The 20,119-nt window shown below is 43.4% G+C and overlaps 1 protein-coding gene across 6 annotated transcripts in view; it reads left to right on the top strand.

Moving 5' to 3' along the window:
* Positions 1-2,459: 2,459 nt before the first annotated feature.
* The window catches only part of LOC109691889 (uncharacterized), a 35,824-nt gene continuing 18,164 nt past the window's right edge, over positions 2,460-20,119 (top strand). For all 6 annotated transcript variants that reach the window (XR_012442576.1, XR_012442574.1, XR_012442573.1 and 3 more), the window contains exons 1-4: positions 2,460-2,542; positions 12,921-12,963; positions 15,447-15,573; positions 17,036-17,131. Coding sequence is in view for 1 of the 6 variants with exons in the window: in XM_020172130.2 (XP_020027719.1) it covers positions 12,949-12,963; positions 15,447-15,573; positions 17,036-17,131 (238 nt within the window). In the remaining 5 variants the exon portion in view is untranslated. The remainder of the gene's footprint in view (positions 2,543-12,920; positions 12,964-15,446; positions 15,574-17,035; positions 17,132-20,119) is intronic.

The raw sequence follows: 20,119 nt of genomic DNA, 5'->3' as shown, positions 1-20,119 counted from the left end.
ATCTTTTTTCCTGCTTCCCCTCAGACAAGGTAAAAAAAAAAACTGGGAGTCTATATATATATATATATATATATATATATATATATAGTTAAATAGACAAAACAGGAGTGCCTTACAAATTGACAATTGGAAGGATGAGCGAATCATCCAATACTATGGTCCTGCCACCTGGGCAGAAGACGGGTCGGGGGCTATCACACCCTACATATGCTCAACCGCATCCTCAGGCTGCAGACTGTTGTTGAAATTATAATTAATGAAACTGCAAGAGCCCTCAATTTTCTGGCAAAACAAAGCACTAAGATGCGCAATGCCATCCATCAGAACCGCTTGGCTTTAGGCTATTTGTTGGCTTCTGAGGGAGGAATTTGTGGAAAATTTAACCTGAGCAACTGCTGCTTATAGATTGAAGGAAATGTCATAAAAGAGATCACAGACAAGATGAGAAAGCTTGCCCATGTCCCCACCCAGACATAGAAAGGATGGGTTCCTAAGGTAGTAGTTTTCTGCCTTAGGTAGAAAGGAATATGCTTAATACTGCCCTGTCTGGCTTCCCTGGTGCTATGGTCTGTCAAGACAATTACGGAGGCCAATATAGAAAGAAAAACAGCTGCACATGTAATGATGCTTTTAAAATACAAACCCCTAGATCAAGGTGATGCTCTTTGACCCTGGGTAGGTCCAAGCATCAAAGAGGGGAATAATGTAGCAGGAAAGGGGAGACAAGAAAAGAAACAGGCTGTGTTCTGACGATGAGACAGTTGTCAGAGGGGATGGCAAAGCAGAGAGATAAAACTTAAAGAATTGAAACATGAAGATCACATTGCACTGGGGAGATGAAATAGCCAATGAAGTCACATGCAGCCATATGAGGGTTGAGCTTTGCTTTTTGCTTCTGTAACCTCCTTGCAAGTGTATATAAGGTGAGACCCCTTTGTTCTCAGAGCTCAGCCTTTGGACAAGAGTCTTCTGGGTCTGTGCCAGGACAATAAACGTTGCTTCCTGCTAATCTGCCTCAGAGACTCCTATCTCAGCTCATAATTTCCTGCAACACCCCCATTCCCCTTCACAGACATTTTTTCTAATGCCCATCCTCTCCAACTCCCCTTTCCCACTGTAGGATGCTTAAAAACCCTGGCCTGTAAGCTAGGCATGCCCTCGCCCCTCTAAGAGTATTACTCTGATGGTCTAGAGAGTCCCTCTCAGGTCTCCTCTCCCTAATAAAGATCTACTGCTTGCGAAGGTCACAGATTCTTTCTTGGTCTCTCTCTCTCTCCTGCTTCTTCATTTTCCTTTCAATCCCTGCCTCCATTTTGTATCTGTCTTTGCTCTAAGTCATTCTCTTTACAGTCACTTTACAATCACCTTGGATTCCAAAAATGACAGAACTGATGCCATCTTTATGACAAGGGACTGAAACTTCCCATAAGGAACAGTGGAACGTGCAGGACAGACCACCCCTCCAAATGAGGCTGCCCCATGGAGCAGAAGTAACCATCTCATGGGAACCAGATTGCTCCCCCAAGTGATGACAGCAATAACATCTTCTCTGGAATCCCTCCGAGAACCCTTGGACTGAGAGAATCGTCAACCAGAACACCCCTGTGACTGGGAGTGTTTATGTATAACTTCGTCCCCGCCCCCAGTTCCTTGTCTACGTAAACCTATAGCTCATGTCTGTTCCCCAAAGATGGCTAAGATGAGCGGAGTGCTTACTCTGCCTCCCCCACCCCATGTCCTTAGCCATGTAATAAATCTCCTTTCTCTGCCTTCACCAGGCCTCTTTATTTGGCATTTAGGAGCGGGTGGCCAGACCTGGTATATGGAATCTCAGGAGTTTGGGCCTTGGGTCCAAAACAATGATTCCAAGAAAAATAGATAAATGTGGAGAACTGTGCTGCTGTTTCATGTCTGGCTGAATGACTGCATCTCCTTTCTGTGCGTTCTTGGTCACAGGTGAGTCAAGGCCAATTTAATAAAGGATTGTTCAGTGCAGCTTAAACCGTCCTTATTATATATTACTTTTAGCTTACACATAGCATTTCTTTGTAATTAAAAATTTTCCCCCATAATCTCAACTTCTCACACTTGTAAAAGGGAACAATTTAAAAAAAGAATCCACCTGCAAATTCAAAAGGAAAACTGCCGGCTAGCTGGAAGCTCAGCCTTACAGAGGATTCTGGGACTTGTAGTCCATACGATTCCCGGGGTTAAGAGCACTTCCGTCCCGGGAAAACACGACTTGGTACTTGTTCCACTGGGGAAATAGGGAAACTACCGTACAATCCAGTGCTTTCCGTGCTTTTCCCCAGCATGCCAACTGCTGGGGGCTAGAATTCAAATCCCGGGGTCCTCAAGGATTCTGGAAAATGCGACTCCGACCCGGCGCCTCTGCGCCACTTCCGTCCATGGGGGGCGGCGGGGGGGGGGGGGTGGGCTCCTACTGCATGGGATCCTGGGAAATGTAGTTTTGGAGTCCCACATAACTCGGGTACTTCCGCTGCAGGGATTTAAGATAGCGGCCTGCGTTCCTCTGCCGGAGGTGAGTGGATTTGGGGACCCTGAGACCTCTTTTAACTTTTATCACCTGGTCGTAGAACCAGAGAGGTCCACCCCTGGGTCACCGCGAAGAAGTGCTGCAACTGGCGACGAAAGGGGAGGTGGATGGGCGGCCGCTTGTCTTTCCCTGCTTTTGAGGCGGTGCGGGAGTCCCCAGGTGGGAGGCGGACCTGGACCCCGCAAGTGCTTGAGCGACGCAAGGGTCCCCCAGCTTCCTCACGCTCTGTCGCTTCGTAGCGATGTCTTTCTTTAGTTTCCTCTTCTGTGAAATATAACAACATATTTGCTTTCAGAATCAATGACAGAGTCTAAGTCAAATGCTACAGTGGTGCCAGGATGAGGCGAGGTGGTAGTCGCTTCTATTAGAACTATTACGGTAACCAGAGAACTATCCCTTTTACCACCGGCTCTCTTTGGAATGAAAGGAGGCTGCTCCTGGCTACTTCAAACGTTTTTCTTTCTCTTTTTTTTCTTTTTGGTGGTACTGGGATTTGAGCTCAGGGCCTTGTGCTCTTTAGGCAGGTGCTCTGCCACATGAGCCACACCCCAGCCCCTTTTGCTTTAGTTATTTTTCACACAGGGTCTCATGCTTTTGCTAGTGCTGGCCGCCTGTGATGATTCTCCCACCTCCGCCTCCTGCTTAGCGGGGGTTACAGATGTGAACCACCACGTCCAGCCCCTCATCTCTTTTTTAAAGACAGCGTGCATCACTCACACATGGAGGCTGGGTATATCCTCTGTGGATTTTCCAGAACCGTTGACAAGTTCCAGACTCCTTGACCCCCCCTTTTTTCCCCCCTGCCCTGACTTCTGAAAGAAGGCCACAGAGAGGTTCTGGCAGTGGCGCCCACTGAGACAGGACTTGCATTAATCTTCCTTTCCTGTTCCCGGTGGAAGTAGGTTTTTCTTCCACTAGCATATATTTTTGCTACCAAAGCATGGAATAATTGGGAAACTATGTCATGATTAATAGTTATAATAGTTAAACATTGAGTACTAATTAGTATTATCAGGGCTTTATGAAAATTAACATATTTAACCCTTGCAAAGGCTCTGTGGCATGGTTCCTGTTATTTCTCTTATTTTACAGAAGAGGATGTGGAGACAGGAAGAGCGTAAGTTACCTGTCCTATGTCATCATGCTAGAAGAGCAGTGGCATTTGCGTGCTGGGCTTATCTTGGGGTATCCGTGGTCACATAGTTTAGAATTCCAAAATTTGATGAGGAAATAAAAATAGAAAAACATATTCAACTAGAAGACACCAGCTGCAGAGGAGTTATTTGGGTTCACATTTGGGAGGGGAGGTTGGAATTTTATTATAGAGGATTTTGAAAGCAAAGTCAGTGAGGTTGGACTTTTCTATAAAAAATAATGCATTTTCATTAAACATAATTTTAAACAGTAATGTGTAGTTCTGATCATGAAAATGCGTGTTCTTTGTAAAGAATTCTGGAATTACAGAAATACGTAAAGAGAAACCCATAGCTCCAGGATGCTAATTATTAACATTTAAATGCATTTCTGTTGGCAGTTTTTAATGTGTATTTGTATTTTATGAAATTGTTATCACACTATTCATGGGGAGTTTTTACTTCCTTTGTTCTTTATTATGAATATTTCCAAACATATTCAAAGGATAATTGATGAACGCCTATGTGATGGTCATCTTCCTTCCATTCTTGCTAGTCTTGTGCTTTTCTCTTCCCCCCCTTTTTTCCTTAAGTATTTTAAGGCAGACTCAAATGTGAATCACTAGGGCTAAAAATTAATTATCATCAATTATTTATATATGAAGATTGAAGGAAAGGAGATTGTGTTCATTTGCTAGACTGCTGTAACAAAGGACCACAGATTGGGCAGTTTAAATAACAGAAATTTCTTTTCTTACATTTTGGGAGGCTAGAAGGTCAAGATCAAGGTGTCAGGAGCTTTGGTTTCTTCTGTGTCAGAACCTGTCTGCTGTCCCTCTGTGTATTTACATAATCACTTCTTTAAAGGCACTATTTCCAAATGCAGTTATATTCTGAGACACTGAGAGTTAGGATTTCACCATAGGAATTTGGGAGGAGACATAATTCAGCTGGTAAGAGATGTAAACAGCAACTCTTAGGTTTTCACTCTTGACACCTAGGACAATATTTATGTGAGAAAGATAGAAAGGGTTGCAGTTGGCAGAAGGAAGATGGTGACTTTTCTTTGCTTCTTTGGAGGTGCACTTGCCACTGACATAAAACCAACCCTTCTCCTCTCCCTTTCTTCCCATCCTTTCCCTCCTTTTTCCTTCCCTTCCCTCCCCCTTGTCTTCCTTCCCCTGTCCAACACACACACACACACATATGAATGCACACATGCACGCACACAAAGGCAACAAGTTATTGAGGGGTAAAGGTATATTTTAAGTATTCCTTCCTTCCATTTTTCTTTTGATAGCTCAGTACTATCATATATATTTGAACAAAATAGTTTCTAGGATAGCCATTGTTTAAATCTATAATTGATGTTGATTTGCTATCTTGAACAAGTCCCTGGGCAGGGTGGGGTGGAGGTGGGGTGGGGGGTGGGGAATGATTGTATGGGCTCTGCTGCTTGAATAAGGTCCCCACGTGTGTTGTCATGTATGATGGTTACATGATGGTGACAATTGAGTACACAAATGTGACTAGTTCATTGGAAAATACGATGGATTTCAAAAACATAGTATGAACAAAAGTAAAACACTCCAGATTTTATAAATTGAACTGATAACATTTTGGGTATATTGGGTTAAAGGAAATATATTGTTAAAATTAAGCTCATTTGCTTCTTTTTACTTTTTGAAATGTGGCTGTGAGAATATTTTACATTCCACATACAGCTTGCGTTATATTTCTTTAGACAGCACTGGTCTAAAGGGAGTGTCCCTTTCACTCTGAGAATTTGCCCCCGGGGCAGGTAGTAGTCAACTCTGCTATCGTTTCCTGTGACAGAGTCTCTGGGGACATCCTATAGGGAAGAAGAGGTTTCTAGTAGTCTGGAGACCTCAGTGCCAGACTTAGCCCTGCCCAGGGCTTCCTGGGTGACCTTGGGCAATTCTGTCAGCTCCTCAGAAGGCAGATAGAACAATGCAGTGACTCTTGAACCGTGGACATGTCAGAATCACTGGAATCAGTGAAAACTGGATCAATTTTAAAAAATGAAGACTTACACTCCTTCAGTGAGCTTGATCTTACTCTCTTTACCAGCTTTCCAGTATGGTGGTGCACATCTGTAATCCCAGCTACTTGGGAGATGAACTACTAAGGATCAAGGTCTAAGTCTGTCCTGGGAAAAAGCAGGAGATCTTACCTGAAGCTAAATAAAATATAGCCAAATGCATAGGTGAAGTAGTAGAGCAAGTATGAGGCCCTGAGTTTAAATGCCAGTATTGCCAAAAAGAAAAAATAGAAGAGGAGGTAGGACCTTGGGGAATGTGATTAAGTCATGAAGGCTCTGCTCTCATGCATGAATAAAAGAGCCTTGAGAGAGAGTTTGGCTCTCTGCTCTTCTGCCATGTGAGGACTTAATAAGAAGGTCCTTCCCAGACGTGCAACCTGTCAGAGCCCTGAACCTGGACTTCCAAGAACTGTGTGCAGAGCCCTGAGAAATAAATTTTTATTATTTATGAATGATGTAGTCTGCAGTATTTTGTTAGAGCAACACAGATGAACTACGATTCTGCCCTGAACAGAGACATGAGCCGTGCTCTCAGTCCACATAGATGAAATTGGGAGCAGTTTATTGGTCACATATGCACCGCTTAAGGGAGGAGGACACTGCACCCCATGCAGAGCCACACAGTGGTTGCCACTGGGAATAGATTGAGCCAACAGGACTGTGGCAGGTGGACTGTGTAGTGACCCTTGTTCCCATGGGAGGATGTGATTGGTTTGCTTGGATAATCTCAGGCTCTCAGTGAGGTGGATCCTTGTACGTCAAGACCTGGTTGAGGTGCAGCTGGTGGAATGAATTGTGCCTGGTTCTTAATTTATGAAGAAGACTGAGTGATGACAAGGAGAGGTTAATACCATTGAAAAAGGTCTGTAGTACTTACAGTTCCGCTGGAGATGAGGGGCACAGCATGGGACACATGGCCCACAGCCTGCCACACGGGTCAGGAAGGAGCTGAGACTTTGCTTTTATGAGTGCAGTGCAGGAAGTAAGTTGGTGGGAAGATCCTTTATTTGGGTATTAAGTGAAAACAGGCAGTAACGACCAATAGTTTAGGTAATAGTAAGTTTTGTTTTGTTTGTTTTTTTGGCTGTCCTGGGGATTGAACTCAGGGCCTTACTCTTGCAGCAAGCCCTTTACTACTTGAGCCAACACCTGTAGTCTTTTTGCTTTTAGTTTGTTTTTCAGATAAGTTCTCATACTTTTGTCTGGGCCAGCTTTGGATCGTGATCCTCTTACCTTTGCCTTCTGCATAGCTGGGATTACAGGCATGTTCCACCACATCTAAGTCAATAGTAGGTCTTTTTATGTCTGTGAATGCTGCTTCCAGGAAAGATGTAAATAACTTTGGTTGTAAGTCTGGCCCCATGATTCAGCAGACTTACAGAGAGGTTCAGAATTACAGATGTCAAACAGCCAGTATAGAATCTAAAACCATGGTTCATATGGGTTGAGATGTTTGGGAGCATTTCCTGCTGGGTAGGGAGCATGTCTGGACAGGTCAGGGGGACTCCTGGCGAGGCTTTTGGGATATGAGCTTAAAGGTGTCAAAGCAGCACATGGAATCTTGGTCCTTCCACCAGAGATGCACACCAGTATTTCAGAGCCACTGCCTGGGGTTCCGAGCATGGACACGTGTCAAAATGAATGGGTTCATTGCCTGGAACAGTGTCTGAGGCAGGTGTGAGGACTTGTGTAAAAATGCAGATGTCAGCATCCCTCCTCTCCAGAGTCTGGCGTAATTGGTTGTGGGTAACACCCTCAGCATCTTTCAGTTCTGCTGTGAGCCCAACGTGCTGCCAGAGTTGACAGCCACTGTCCTAGGAGTGAAAACCCTGACTTTCTGTTGGCTAGTAACTGTGAGCAAGGTACTTTTCTGTGGTTCAGTGTCCTTATCTGTAAATCGGGCAAGATTGTCTTCTCAGTCTCCAGCGTTGTCATGAAGATCAGATGAGATGCTACATACAAAGATTCATGTGAACAGTGCCTAGTAGGCACTGCATCTGACCGTAAACGCCAGCTTCTGAGATCATAATAGAGGCTTTCATGAGTGGCGTGGGTTTCCTTGTGGGCAATAACAGGAGCTCAGCGTTGACCTTTGTCCTCCTGGCCCTAACAAACCTGGATTCTAATTCTGTTTGGTAGGATCAGAGAAAAAGAAGCTTGCAGTCTGTGTTTACCTTCTTTAGGTTTTTGCCCTTGTATAAAAGGGCAGTCAGTCTGTTAGGGTTGATAGAGAGATCAGAGGTGGAAATTTGTTGTGTTTTTGAGACAGGGCCTTGCTCTGTAGCCCAGGATGGCTTTGAATTCCAGATCCTCCAGCCTTAACCTCCTGAGTGCTGGGATTATAGAGATGTACACCAAGCCCAGCTAGGGAGCTATTTTTGACTGATTTAACTCCAACACATCACCTGGGATATTGTTAGAAATGTACATTCTTAGTCCCATCCTTGATCTTCGGATTTTGAATTTCTGGGGGTGGCACATAGGAAACTGTGTCCTCACAGGGTCCCCATTTGAGTCATAGAATTTTAAAATTTGAGTAGCATCAGTAGACTGACTTGTGGCTTTTCCACAAAAAATATTTGCTATTTCCTTCTGGCTAAATTGCACATCTTAGATATCAGATACGTGCATGTCTGTCTCCCTTGGTTCAGGTTTCTGTTCAAATACAAGAGAAGCCTTCTGTGACAAAATCTTACTTTGTCACAGTCCCTCCTGTATCCTCTTACCTTTTTGTATGCCTTGTTATGTTTGTTTTGGTTTTGCAACATTGGGGAACAGACCCAGGCCCTTGAACATGCTAAGCAACTTATCTACCACTGAGCCACACTGCTGGACTTGGCTTTTTAGATAGGGTCTCATGGGTAGCCCAGGCTATACTCAAACTTGTGACCCGCCTGCCTCAGCCAACTTTGAAGTACAGAAAACATCTTCTAAGATGGTATTTTTAGAAAATCCAGCTGGGTGTGGTGGTACACAACTATAATTTAGTCACTCAGGATGCAGAGGTAGGAAGAGTATAAATTCCGGGGCCAGCCTGGGGAAAGGTATCAAGACCCTTAAAGAAAAAATGAAAAGGGCTCTGGATGTGGTTCAAACAGTAGAGCACCTGCTAGCACGTATGAGGTGCTGAGTTCAGTCCCCAGTACTGCAAAAAAAAAAAAAAATCAAAATCAATCAAATCAAAATCCAGAGATGTTTTTCTTTCCAAAGATAACTTTGACATTGCTCAATGGCAGCAAATGTTGTGAAGACCCACAGGAAAAATTTGGATTTAAAACACTTGCTCTCCCACCTGGGGTCAGTGTCAGAATTCTACAACTCAAAGAAACTTGGACCACCTAGTGTAGCACTGTCTGTCAAGTGGTTGGCTCAGTTGCTCTTCTGGTCAGTTCTCAGCAATTACTTTCTTTGTTACAGGCACTGTTCATAGGTGCTTGGGATATAAGACTGAATATTTAATTTCAAGAAAAGTGGTTGATTTACTAATTCCCTTTCCCCAAGAGGGGATGGAAGGCCCTCCTTACCAGACTCACCAAGCAGAGATTGCTGACGCGAACACAGAACAAAGCGGCTCACAAATTCTGAAAGGGATTTCTTCCAAGATTGGAAAGAAAGTTGTAGTAGGTTTCTTATATCTGAAATAAGAGGGCTTACTACTAAGTGATAAATAATACATTAAAGGTAATATCTTTTTGTACAAAATAAGGGGTTCAACTATGATATTTTTGTGCATGTACACAATGTACTTTGATCATATTTACTCACCCATGACTGTCTGTGGTCCCCCTGGCATTGGTCCCCAACTCCCCCCATAGCAAATAGTCTCCTCTGTATGTTCATAGCTGATTGTTTACTTTTAGATCTAGATTGCACATGATATATTTTTTCTGAAAATGGCTTATTTTGCTTAACAATGATTTCCAATTCATCTCCTTCCCTGCAAGTGACATAATTTCCCCCCTTCTCTATGGCTGCTTAATACTCCAATGTATAATACTGATCTCTTAAGCTGGGTATTTTCCTGTCAATTTCCGCCCTCAGAATCAGTTATACCCTGAGAGCTCTAAGGCCACCGTGTGGTGGGTGACTTGTTGACTGTGCAGAGGCCCTCAGCTGAAGGTTTCAGTGGAATCTGAATTCAGCCCACACTCTGCTCGTCAACACTGTGCACCCTGAGCCTTCGTCAGTTTTGGCTACAGTAATATAAGAACGTGGACTTAGAAGCTTACACAGCATGCATTTACCTCTTGTAGTTGGAGAGGCTGGGAAATACCAGCTCAAGACATCAGCAAACCTAGTGTCTGGTGAGGTCCTTCTGGTTTGCAGACACATCTTCTTATGTCTTCATCCCGGGGACAGGTGACTAGCTCACTTTCTCTTTTCATAAGGAAACTGAGCTCATTGTGGGGGTCCCACCCTCATGACTAGATTATCTCCCAGAGGCCTATTCTATCACGCTAGGGCTTTAACCTACGCATTTTGATACAACATGAACGCTCAGCTCACAGCGTCAGGAAAACGTCTGTTGCACATAAAGCAGCCATATGAGTATGTGAGCGCCTTACACTCAATGTTTAAGCCGCTAGACACTTCCAGGTGCCAGTGAGTGTGATACCATTATTATCCCCAGTTGTAACTTACACACAGAGTACTAACGAGCTTGAGACTCCAGTATTCAGAGAGCTGTGGGCCGGGCACGGAGCCTCTCCCGCCCACGACTCAGTTCTCTGCTGCCTCAAGCAGGTCCTTTGTCTTCAGAGTCCCCGCTCCGTGCCTGGGTCACTCTCACCTCCCCAGCTCGCAGGCTCTCATCTCTTCCTCTGAGACCTTAGACTCCCACCTGCTTATTAGAACCAGTGGAGACAGCGTTTCCAATACTGGCTCTGGTGTGGAGCTGGGTTCAGGGGCCACACCTCCTCTGGATCTCACTTGTGAAATGGGTGCAGCAGTTGTCCTCTTCATCTGGTGAGAACTTCCTGAAATGCTAGGGACTTTGCCAGAGGTACGGCACAAATTTGTTCATTTATTCTCCACAGTAATCCTGTGACTTGCATTCTATCTCTCTCCTTTTCTAGCTCAGGATGGACACGGAGGTTCAGGTGGTTGGCTCAGGGTCACACAATTGGCGTAACAGTGGCTTCTTCACAGGTGTGCGTGAGGCACTGTAGTGAAATGCTGTGTACCAAGTGCTTCACAGGGCCCCTGGCGTGAACTTACTGTTTGTTTAAAGTCAACAGTGCCATTTTTGTTGCGTTATATTATTTTGAGACAGGGCATCTTGTTATATAGCCCAAGCTGGCCTAAAACTTGTAATCCTCCTCTCTCAGTCTCCTAAGTGCTGGGATTACAGGTGTTCACCACTGCTCCACTTCTACTATTTTTATTATTGTGATGATTACTATAGCTTGTTAATTTCAAGAATATATTATCAAATTTATAGTTAAATAAATCCTATAGAGACAAATGTATCTCCATAACAAATTCTTTTTTTTTTGTGGTATGGAGGTTTGAACTCAAAGCCTATGCTTGCTAGGCAGGTGCTCTACCATTTGAACCACGCCCCAGCCCCCCACCTTTTCTTTGCATTTACTTATTTTTTAGATAGGGTCTCCTGCTTTTTCCTGGGACCCGCCTTGGATTGCAGACCTCCTACCTATGCCTCCCATGTACTTGTATTTGGTCTTACAGGCTCACAGCACCATACCTGGCTTTTTGGTTGGGTGGATCTTGTTTGTGGGCTGACCTCAAACCACAGTCTTCCAGTTCTGCATCTCTCAAGAAGCTTGAACTACAGGTGTGAGCCACTATCTTTGGTCTCAATAAAGTTTATTTAAGTCTCTGTTGTTAACAAAGTAAAATTTGCAAGATCTTGTATCTTTTAAAACATACAATTCATGTAGTCAGATTCCTAGGGACGGAGTAGTTACCAGGAGCTGGGGGGTGGGAATTATGTTTAGTGGTCCATAGCTTTGGTTCGGGATGATGCAAAGGTCCTGTGGATGAGGAGTGGCGATGGCTGCACAGTGATGTAAACGAACTTAGTGAGCTGTACACTTCAAAATGGTTTGGACAGTGAGTTCTGTGTTACGTATTTTGCTACCATAAGACCCCAGTCCTCTGTATATACTCTTAATTAATAGCCTCAAATTAAGTATGACAAATTATAAGAGAACAGCAGACATTTCAGAAGTTAATAATGACTTTCATAAACAGAGCGACAGTCTCTGAAGGCTCCATTAATAGAAACTGTTTATGAGGACAGGTTTTGTGTTACCGACTACTACCTGTTTTTTAGCAGTTAAGGAATAAGGTACCCTAGAAATGTTCTTTGCCCTTTCTTCCTACTCATGTGATTCTTAAAACTATCCTATGAGATTGCTAACTCTCTCATTGTTAAATCTCTGCATTTAATAGATGAGAGAATTGAGGCATGGCAGTCAGGAGGCTGAGGCAGGAGGATTGAGAGTTTGAGGCTAGCCTGAGCTACGTAGTGAGACCCTGTCTCAAAAACCAAAAGAAGGGACCATTGTGGTGGCTCATGCCTGTAATCTAAGCTACTCAGGAGGCAGAGATTGGGAGGATCATGGTTGGAGAGCAGCCTGGACAAAAAGTTAACAAGTCATTAAGTTGGGCATGATAGCATGTACCTGTGGTCCCAGACATGCAGAAGGCATAGGTAGGAGGATTCTGATCCTATCTGAACAATAAGCTAAAGCAAAAAAGGACTGTGGGTGTAGCTCTAGTGGTAGAGCGCCTGCCTAGCAAATGCAAGGACCTGAGTTCAAACCCCAGTGCCACCAATACCAACCAACCACCCAAACAAACAAACAAACTGTAGCATGGAGACATTAATAATTTGTCCAGAACTTCACAGTTTATATATAACAGTGCGTGAGCCATTGAGAGATCATTCCTCTTAACCCGGGTAGTTTACTTTCCCTGCAATCAGAATCACCCTCTGAGACCCATAGGAGGACACGGGTCAGGGGCGCACTGTGAGCAATGGGGCTCAGAGCCAGGACTTCAACGGAAGGGGCGAGTGCTGTCTGAAATTCAGCTGCCTGAGGAGGGGACACTGGCTGTTTCACATAAAACAGCCATTTGGGTTAGTAGTGTCATTGACCAGACGCTCATGGCTTTTTTCTCTCTCCCATTATGACTTCCTAAGACTCAGCTGTCCCCAGAAGGAAGACAAAATGACCAAGTTCAAGGTGAGTTGGGCTTAATGTCCTAGATTTTAAATTGTCATCTCATCTCTCAAAGATCCCACATGTGTTGATTCTTTTCCGAGGCAGAAGTAAGGGAAACAGGTGGTCGGGGCCTCTGCATGCCAGATGCTTCTTGCCTTTTTCTTTAGTGCAGCATAATTTTTGTTGCTTCATCACTTTATAACTGGATGAATAAACATGGAATAGAAAAGCAGTAACAAGCAAACAAAAGAAAATAACAAAAGAAAAGCCAGTAACAGTGAGTAAGAATCTCCCCCTTTCTACTATTTGTCTTATAAAAGCACTCTAATTTTCCTGTGTACTTTTTCTCATATGAATCCTAATAGTGTATTTGTAATCAACTGTGTGTATAAAATGGCCAAATGATACCTTCTCTGAGGAATTCATATTCCCCAGGCCCTTATATATTCCTTATATTTTCTTATATACCCTTCTTTCTTCCCTGTTCTTTTTGGTGCTGGAGATCAAACCTTTGACCTAGCCCATGCTAGGCAAGTGCTCTGCCACTGAGCTACACCTCCAGCCCTTGGTTTGTTGAGACAGGCTCTTACCGTGTAACTCAGGCTAGACTCGGACTCACTGTCCTGCCTCCACCTCCCGAGTACTGGGATTACAGGAATGTCCCACTACACCTTGTTTAAACCCTACATAGTCAATGGCCATACCATATTCCCTTAAATTGAAGTGCTCTGTGGTGGGGGTGTGAGCGAGAACTTTTCCCTATTGTGGACATTTAGGTAGTTTATAACTTTTTGATGTGTTAAGGAACATTGAAGTAAAGTTTCCTCTTATTTTCTCCACAAAGGAATTTGAAGGAGTTTTTTTGTTATTTGTTCCTAATGTTTAGGAGTCATAAGTTGAAAAATGTATTCTTGATGTGTGGTAGTTTGGATATTTGTATGTAACATATACAAATACAGCCTGATCAGAGAAAATTTCATTAGATATTTCATAGAAGAAAGCTCCATTTTTGTCACGAGCCATATTCTAGGTGTGTTTCCTTACTGATCTATAGTTACTTGGAAGTCTGGTCTGGTATTGCAGCTGACTTGCCAAGTGCTTTGGTTATGGTTATCAGGCTTTAGACCAACCTCGTGAGACAGCACTTGATTTCATGTGCATTACAATCGGGATAATAGAATTTCAGAAATGTGCTTAAGCTCTCACAGTAGACCAAAGATCCAACTGATTCAGAGGACTCCTATGAGCTAAGCATGGTGGTTCACACATGTAATCCCAGCTACTCAGGAAGAATGCAGTTGGAGGCCAGCCTGGGCAAAAGTAAGTGTGAGACTCCATCTATAAAGCAAAAAAAAAAAAAGAAGAAGAAGAAGAAGAAGCAAAAGCTGGTGTCGTGGCTCAAGCAATAGAGAGCCTGCCTAGCAAGTGTGAGGCCCTGGGTTCAAACTCCAATGCTGCAGACAACGAATTAAGCAAAGATTCCTATGACCTGTGATTTTTACTTGGATAAGAGTGAGGGGCAGGGGAAAAGAACCCTGCCTACAGGAGAGGCCTTCTATGTGGTGTCTAGCTTGTCCTGATGGGAAGAGGCCACAGTTAACACTGGCCTTCCCAGTTCATTCTTCAGTGGCCCTGTGTCTGGGCTCACTGTTGTTCATTAGGGGACCTGAGTGTGCAGGGCTCCAGGGAAAAAGCTTTTATATGAAAAGTTAAACCAGTACTTAATTCTTATCATGATGATCTCATCATGGGTGATTTTTACCTCCCAGGCAGCACCTGGAAATAGTTTCAACATCTAGAAACAGTTTGGTTGCCACCATTTGGGGTGCTACTGGTAGTATCTAGTGAATAGAAGGTAGGGCCCAGGGCTGCTAAATATCCCACAGTGCACTGGAAACCCCATGCTGCCCAGAAGCATCTGGCCTTGAATGCCAGATGTGCGGACGTTGAGGAAGTGCTGTACACAGAACTATACAAGAATAATAGCAAAACATGGGTGAAAATGTTTGCTATATATGTGCCCCAAAGCAAAAGCTTAAAACCTTAAATAGAAATTTTACACAACCAATTGATAAAAGTATAATTGGAATGTGAACAAACGTGCCCAAAGGAAAATAAAGAAAGCTAGTAAGTACACAAAAACTGGATCTTATTAACCATTAAATAAGATCAGATAAGCAAAACTTGTTGTTTTTCACTGATCAGACTGCCTCGGATTTAAAAAAAAATTGGTTAGACTCAGTGTTGTTCACAGTGTGAAGAATCAAGGATTTTATACTTTCAGGGGAAAGGATAAAACAGTGAAAAATGGAAATGGAAACCTGCCATTGGACACCATAATTCTGAAGTCGCAAATTCTTTGGCATTGCAGTTTTCATTTGTAAGAAAACAATTAGACAGGTAGACTAATGTAAAAAGTTGTTCTCTTCAGCATTTCTCAGTGCTTCCCTTCTCTCAGCAGACCTTTGTTGCGAGACTGAGGTCACGTGTGTTTGGTATCATAGGAGGCGGTGACGTTCAAGGACGTAGCTGTGGTCTTCAGCGAGGAGGAGCTGGGGCTGCTGGACGCTGCCCAGAGGAGGCTGTACCGCGACGTGATGCTGGAGAACTTCAGGAGCCTGCTCTCAGTGGGTGAGGACGGGTGCTGTGAACATCAGAACCCTGTGATAGCTCAGTGTTTTTAGATCTACAGGACTTTGGAGAGCTTGAAATGGTTTCCAGTTTTCTGTCATCGCGTAGCTTAATGGCAGAGCACTCACCTAGCATGTGCAAGGCCCTAGCGCTGAAAAAAAAAAATTACCGAACATACAGGTTATGTTGGGGTGTGGCTCAGTGATAGAGGACTTGTCTGGCATGCACAAGGCCTTGGGTTTGATCCTTAGTACTGCCAAAAACAAAAGAAATCATCACGAGATAGAGAGTTGGAATTTTAAAAATCTTTTTCTCCTGGCTAAAGTGTATATGTTGTAAATGAATGACACTGACAGCATGATTGCTTTATGCTTTTGTCCTTTCTCAAACTGTAGCCACCTCCAACTTGTGGGTCCTGGTACACATTCAGTAAGTAGTAAATTAGAAAAGGTTTTTTTTTTTTTTAATAGTGCCCAGGCTGGCCTCGAACTCAAAATCTTCCTGCCTCATCCTTATTGATAACTGATGTGTGCTAGGTGGGCACTCTCCTACTCCAGCCCTTTGTGTTCTGGTTATGTTGGAGATAGGGTCTCACTTTTTGCCCAGGCTGGCCTGGACCACCATCCTCTTATATTACGCTGTAGCTGGGATGACAGGTACCTGCCACTGCCCCCAACTTTTTTCTGTCAAGATAAGGTCTTGCAATCTTTTTTGCCTGAACTGACCTGGAACTGCAGTCCTCCCAATCTTAGCCTCCCATGTAGCTGGGATGGCAGGTGTGCCCCACAGTGCTCATCTATTGGTTGAGATGGGGTCTTGTGAACTTTTTGCTCAGGCTAGCTTTGAACCTTGATGCTCCCGATCTTAGTCCTCCAAGTAGCTAGGATTACAGGTGTGAGCTAGCAGCATCTGGCTTGTATTAATATTTTTTAATGGAATAAAATAGAGTAGCTGTGTGCCGGTGGCTCCTGCCTGTAATCCCAGCTACTCAGGAGGCAGAGATCAAGAGAATCATGGTTCAAAGCCAGCCCAGGCAAATAGTTCAAGAGACGCTATCTCGAAAAAACCCATCACAAAAAAGTGCTGGTGGAGTGGCTCAAGCTGTAGGCCCTGAGTTCAAACCCCAGTACCACAAAAAAAAAAAAATAGTGTAGAAAATATCAAAGCTCTTGGCAATAACTGTATCTTACAGCAAACACTACAGCCTATTGCCAGGAACTGTGTGAGAGACCATGGACAGCGTAAAGTAATTGACATAGTAGACATACTGTCTAGTAACTTATACTAATGTTGGCATATTTTGTGTCTTTTCACAAAATATATTTCCTCAATTGAGTCATGATTAAAAGTTTAGAAAACACTAGTTTTGGTGTTCCAAGATGATAGGCAATGAGTGTGACAACTTTTCATGCTTTTGGCCTATGATATATTGGTTTAAATCTTTATGGTTGTCTCTTCACAGGACATCAGTTCATCACTCCAGATGCTTTGCACCCCTTAGAGAGAGAAGAAAAGCTTTGGATGATGAAGATGGTAACCCAGGGCTGTGGCTCCTCAGGTGAGAACCTTGTGGTTGGAGTCTGTCCTGCTTCTCAGCGGCCTGCAGTCTGCAGATGACTGTGGCTGTCTGTACTTCTCTGCTCTCCCATCCTGCTCTCTTGTCATCGAAAGATGACAAGACTTTACTCTAAATTTCCAATGCCTTCTTGGTTTGTTGTTGTTATTTTGTTTCGTTTTTGAGACAGGATCTCATTATGTAGCCCAGGCTGGCCTCAAACTTGCCACCCTCCTGCCTCAGCCTCCTAAATGCTGGGATTGCAGGTGTGCACCACCACCACAACTGGCTCCAGTGCCTTCTTAGTTGAGTAAAACCCAGGTATTAAAGTGGCTTCTAATGTCCCACGTGTCGCTCCTCCTTCATCCCATCACTCTGTGACTCTCTCCTTGTCAGTCAGGTCCATCCACACTGGCCTCTTGCTTGGTGAAGCGTGCTCCGGCCTCACTGCCTGCTATAGGAGCTGCTTTCTGTCAGGAGTGGCCGTGCTCTCTGTCATCCTCTTGGCCCCTCCCCTACTTCATTTAGGTCCTTTCTCACATGTGACACCATTAGAAAGGACTCCCATAAGCACCCTATTAATTGTATGTTCTTCTTCCTTCACTTCCCTTTTCTTTATCCTGTTTAATATTTACACATAATTTTTGTTTACCTAATATATCTCACTAAATTCTCACTGGAACGTGCTCTCAGGAGAAGAGATTTTGTCTGCTTTATTTGTTGCTTTCTCCTCAGTGAATATACAGATCTGGCAGTGGGCAGGTGTGTTGTAAATGTGAATGAATGAGTGAGTAAATAATTGTTACATGAACTTTTCAGTAGTTGTGGAAATACTTAGAGGCTGATAAATAAAAATGTATGATGAAAGCATAGTCTAGGACCTTTCCTTCCTGTTTACTGTCTGATTCTAATTCAGTAGTGCTTTTAGTTTCAGATAGGTATGCCTTAATATCCATAGTCTGTTGGAGCTACTGTAACAGAATATCATAGACTGAGTTGTCCTGTAAACAGAAAAACTTATTTCTTGCAGTTCTGGAAGCTGGGAAGTCCATGTTCAGGGTGCTAGCAAAATTTGATGTCTGTTGAGGGCCTGCTTTCTGGTTTACAGATGACACCTTCCTGCTATGTCTTCCCTAGTGGAAGGGGCAAGGGCTCTCTCTCAAGCCTCTTTTATATGGCACCAGTCCCATTCCTGAGGGCTCTGCCATCGTGACCTGATTGCCTCCCTGATACCATCACCTTGAGGCTCAGGAGTTCAACATAAGAATTTTGGAGGAATGCACATTCAGTTCATAATCCACATCTAGTGAAAGCTTGGCTTTGCAGCTGTAACTAAACTGAGTATCATTTTCCCCTTGTGGCTTTCCTGTAAAGTAGTGACTCGTACTCACTTGGTGAAAAAGTGTTTTATGTTATGTTTTGTTTGCAGTGCTGGTGATGGAACCCAGGGCCATCATCAGTGGTAGGCAAGAGCTCTACCACTGAGCTACATTGCTACTTTTAAGAACACAGATTCTGGGCTAGAGGTGTGGTTCAAGTGGTAGAGCACCTACCTAAAAGCACCCTGGATTCAAACCCCAGAATGCAAAAAAAAAAAAGAAAGAAGATTCTAATAGCCACTTTTTTGTTGTTGTTTTTAGGAGGTTCCCTGAAAGAGAGTATCTATCCTTTACATATGCAAAGAGAAATTTTCAGAAAACAATGAGCTTTCAAGTTAGTCTTTTCTTACACAGGTTTTCCTGTGGCAGCCATCCCTCTTCCAAAGAGACTCACAGAGAAGACTATATTACCTGCTATTCTAGTCGTCCCTATTCAAAACATCGTATGTGTGCCCTTGCCTTTATTATCTACAAAAACAGCACAGACAAGTGAATGTTATAGAAGATAGAGAGCCATTAAATAAGATGTTAAGGAAAGTGAGTTTAGACAGTTTACATTCCGATAAGGGCCTAATTAATATCATTTTCAGTGGGAAAATTATAGCCTGGGTGGAAAGAGGAAATTGCCTTTTTCACCATTTACAAATCTTAGCTGGGTGTTGGTAGCACGCCTATAATCATTGCCATTCAGGAGGCAGAGATCAGGAGGATCATAATTTGAAGCCAGGGGCAGTTAGTTCATAAGACCCTATCCTGAAAATACCCAACACAAAAAAAGGGCTGGTGGAGTGGCTCAAGTGGTAGAGTGCCTGCCTAACAAGTGTGAGACCCTGAGTTCAAATCCTAGTACCACCAAAAAAAGTGACACATCTTCAAGTACACAAAACAGTTACATTTAGAAGTAATACTTGCAAGATATATACACAAGTGACAAACTATATAATCATGAACTTTAGGGAAACAAACTTTTTTCCAAGAGTATGTCATTACTTCATAACTTTCCATGTGAAGAACTGATTAAGGAATTGATACTTAACAGCTGAGGCCGGTGGCTTTCAAACTTCTTTGAGTATGTGTCTACTAAGAAATACATCTTACGGCTGGAGATGTAGCTCAGGCTTAGCATGCATAAGGCTCTGGATTCAGTCCCCAGCATTGCAAAAACAAAACAAAAATTAAACAAAAAATCCTATGTCGTAAACAACACGGACATTTGTACATGTGAATATGTGTGCGTATAGCCTTAACAGACATTTGTGCAGAGATACCTTTACTGCTTAGAGCAGTAATTATATTTTTCTATCTTGTCAACACTATTAAAGTTATTTTAAGTCTAGTGAGTCCTAGCCTTCAATTTGAAGAGTACCCCCCCTGTAAGTAGCTGGGATTACAGGTGTGTTCTACCATACCTGGCTTGGTTTTGAGATTAAGTCTCACTAAAGTTTTGCCGGGTTAACCTTGAACCAAGATCCTCCCCAAAAGAATTGACCCTACTTGAAAAATAATTAAAGAAAAAGGGACGGAGTGAGCGGGAGGAGGCGTGGCTCAAGTGGTAGAGCATTTGCCTAACAAGCATGAGGCCCTGAGTTCATACCTCAGTACCCCCAAAAAA

Source organism: Castor canadensis, chromosome 16, assembly GCF_047511655.1.
Source record: "Castor canadensis chromosome 16, mCasCan1.hap1v2, whole genome shotgun sequence".
Taxonomy (NCBI): Eukaryota; Metazoa; Chordata; class Mammalia; order Rodentia; family Castoridae; genus Castor; species Castor canadensis.
Note: the sequence above shows the minus strand (reverse complement) of the source record. Positions and strands in the feature narration are given on the sequence as shown.